Source organism: Bison bison, unplaced genomic scaffold, assembly GCF_000754665.1.
Source record: "Bison bison bison isolate TAMUID 2011002044 unplaced genomic scaffold, Bison_UMD1.0 scf7180017864295, whole genome shotgun sequence".
Lineage (NCBI taxonomy): Eukaryota > Metazoa > Chordata > Mammalia > Artiodactyla > Bovidae > Bison > Bison bison.
The window spans coordinates 873,097-876,535 of record NW_011494867.1 but is presented as its reverse complement, the minus strand read 5'-3'; the positions used below and the strand labels follow the sequence as shown (position 1 = coordinate 876,535).

The 3,439-nt window shown below is 50.7% G+C and overlaps 1 protein-coding gene across 1 annotated transcript in view; it reads right to left on the bottom strand.

Annotated features, from left to right (window-relative positions):
* Positions 1 to 3,439, bottom strand: part of MTSS1L (metastasis suppressor 1-like) — a gene marked incomplete at its 3' end in the record, with an annotated part of 19,811 nt that overhangs the window by 1,034 nt on the left and 15,338 nt on the right. The window contains exons 11-12 of the mRNA XM_010850849.1: positions 468 to 588; positions 42 to 218 (exon numbers count right to left, since the gene is read on the bottom strand). Of these exons, the coding sequence (XP_010849151.1) occupies positions 42 to 218; positions 468 to 588 (298 nt within the window). The remainder of the gene's footprint in view (positions 1 to 41; positions 219 to 467; positions 589 to 3,439) is intronic.

Here is a 3,439-nt window from a genome sequence, read left to right as displayed (position 1 = left end):
AGAGGGGGGCCCAGCCGGGCCATCCCGGGAGCGGCCCTCACCTTGGCTGCGATGGTGGCGGGGGACATGCGGGGTCGTGGGGCCTCCTCTCCACTCGGGCCCGGGGCGCCCCCGCCGGCCGGGGCCAGCTCCGGGTCTCGCAGGAGCTCCACGCGGTCCTTCCTCCGCTGCAGCGCGGTGCCTGCGGGCTGCTCGTGGGGGCCGGCCTTGGCCCAGTCCTGTAAGGCAAGGCGGGCGGGTCAGGAGGCCCCTGCGCCCTGCTCCTCATGGCCGAGGGCAGAGCACAGAGGGCACTGTGACTCCCCAGCCCCTCCTGGGCTTTCCCGCAGGAGGGAGGAGGTGAGCGTTTGGGGAACGGCTGCATTGGGGCCCAGGAGGTTTCTTTTGTGCGAAGCGGGTGCCTACGCATACCCCTCTGGTCGAACCTGGACCCTCCCTGAGTGCCTGGGCAGGTGGGGGGCACTGACCGAGGTCGGGGAGCTGCACTCGCTAACGGACTGGCAGGTCTCCGAGGCCTCAGAGGACGCGGAGCTGGAGGACTTCTGCATGCGGAGGCGAGCGGGCAGGCGACGGGGCAGGGCGGCAGGAGGGTGGGGAGAGAACACATCGGGTTACGCCGCCAGCACGTGGGGGACCCTGACTCAGGCCTCCACGGCCTCCCCGCCCACACCACGCCCTGCGCCGCGAGCGCCTGCGCAGAAAGCAGCACCCAGAGCGCACCCCACCGCCCCCACCGCAGACCTACCCCACCGCAGCCCAAGAACCACACTTCTCTAAGAATTAACAAGACTGACTGCTGCTGGCCTGCATGTGGCGAGCAGGGAAAGAGCGATGCTAAGGTCGGCAGTGGGGTGCTGGCTTGAGCTGCAGGGGGATTTGTCACCGTTCTCTCGGAAGGGCAGGCCTGGGGGGAACGGAGTCCAGGGTTCCATCCTGCGAGTGTTAGGCAGGGCTGCCTGTTAGGTGTCTAAGCCCAGGTGCAGTGCCGGCAACTGTATTTAACAATCTTGGAGTTTAGGGAGAAGTCAGGTTTGGAGCCACAGATCCAGCAGCGTGAGACAGAACCAGGTGACGCAGGCAGTCAGGCTGAGGGTGGTTAGAGAAGGGGTTCAGGGACGCCAGGCTCCCCTCAGTGCCTGGGAAGGAGAGGACAGCCCAGTAAAGAGTGACAGGACCTGCGAGCCGTGTGGGAGGAAGACCGCAACAGGCACCTGTCACAGAAACTGGGGAAGAGCCCTGTGCGCCAAGGAGGGAGGGCCAGTGGTGTGGGGGCTGCTGGGGGTCCGGAAGATGGGCCAGAGGGGTGTCCATGGAGACCCCCAGAACTGAAGACAGGACCGAGGATGCCTGGAGGCTCCTGCTCTGGACAGTGGCAGGGACCAGGTACCCTGGGAGGCCCCCAACTGAAGATAAGAGAAAGGCTGAAGAAAAAGGAAGCAAGAGCAAAGCAGGACCATGAAGGTCCCCAGGGGCAGAGGCAGCCTCAGCACTGTGGTTGAGAGACTGGGTAAGTGCCAGGTGGAGAGCCCGCCCGACTGCCGCCCGGAATTAAACCTGGAAGGGGACTGGTCAGGTGCAGCTCTGCATGTCCTGCCCCACCAGGGCACGTTCTCTAAAGCATCCTGATTTCAACTCCCAGACTTTTTTAGTTTATGATGAGCCAAGATGACCAAAAGAAAACTAAACTCTGTAAGTAAGGATTCAAAGAAAATAATAAATACATTGAGAGTTTTACCAATATAATTGCTAAAACAAAAAAAGAAAAAAATGTTTGGAAAACTCAGTGGAAAAATTCAACACCCATTCATGGAAAACACACTAGTGATAGAAAGGAACTTCGTTCATCTCACAGCGTTATCTACAAAAATATCAATTCTTTTCTTTCTGAGGCTGGAGAAAGATAAAGATGCTCACTATCACCATTTCTATTAAGTACTGGAAGTCCTAGCAGTGCAATAGAGCATGAAAAAGAAGTAAAAAGGAGTAAAAAGCAAAAGGACTGGAAAAAAAGAAACTGTAAAAGACCTGATTGTGTATGCAGAATATTCATTCTATGATTATCAGAACTAACAAGTGTTTTTAATGAGGTTATTGGATACAAGATCAACATACAAAAAAAAAAATTTTCTAAATATCAGCAGTTGAAAAACAAGTAAGAGACTCTGAAAAAGCCAAAATAATTTAAAATAGCATCAACAAATATCAAATACCCAGGGGGGAAAAAGCCAGTGGTAGACGTGCAAGATTCTCACATGAAAATTGCAAAATATTATTGAAAGAAGGTAAAGCCATAATAAAATGGAGAGACATATGTAATCCCAGGCAGAATCCCAGGGATTGCTTCTTTTAAAGTGGAAAATAACAAGCTAATATTACAATTTATAAGGAAATGCAAAGGGCCAAAAACAAGTAATATTGAAGAGTAACATACCTAGAGGACTTTTATTACCAGGTGTCAGGATTCTGTATAAAGTTACCATAATTAAGACGGTGTCCTACTGGTACAAGAACAGACAGATCAAACAGTGGAACAGAATACAAACTCCAGAAACAGCTACACATTCAGACACCTGTTTTATGACGAAGGTAACACACTACAGTGCAGTAGAGGAAAAAGATGGTCTTTGCAATAAACTGTTAATTAGATATCCATATGGAAAAAAATGACTCCTGCAGTTCAGTCGCTCAGTCGTATCCAACTCTTTGTGACCCCATGGACTGCAGCCCGCCAGGCTTCCCTGTCCATCTCTCATACTAACACACACACACACAGTCAATTCCAGATGACCTGCAGATCTGAGTGAAAAAAGGTAAAAGAAAAAGGCTTTGCAGGGAATTCCCTGGTGGTCCAGTGGTTGGGACTCCACACTTCCATGCTGAAGGCCCACCTTCAATCTCTGCTGGTTGGGGAACTTCGATCCCACAAGCTGAGCAGCAGAGCCAAAAAAAAAAAAAAAAAGCTTTTGGAAGAAAACATCTTTGCGACCCTGGAGTACACAAAAATACTGCTAACAGGACAGAAAAAAGCACTAACAATTGGAAAAAATGGATAAATTAGACATACATTAAGAACTTTAGAATTTTACATTTCATGCAAAGATGAGCTCGATAAAGGACAGAAATGGTATGGACCTAACAGAAGCAGAAGATATTAAGAAGAGGTGGCAGGAATACACAGAAGAACTGTACAAAAAAGAGCTTCACGACCCAGATAATCACGATGGTGGGATCACTCACCTAGAGCCAGACATCCTGGAATGTGAAGTCAAGTGGGCCTTAGGAAGCATCACTACGAAAAAGCTAGTGGAGGTGATGGAATTCCAGTTGAGCTATTTCAAATCCTGAAAGATGATGCTGTGAAAGTGCTACACTCAATATGCCAGCAAATTTGGAAAACTCAGCAATGGCCACAGGACTGGAAAAGGTCAGTTTTCATTCC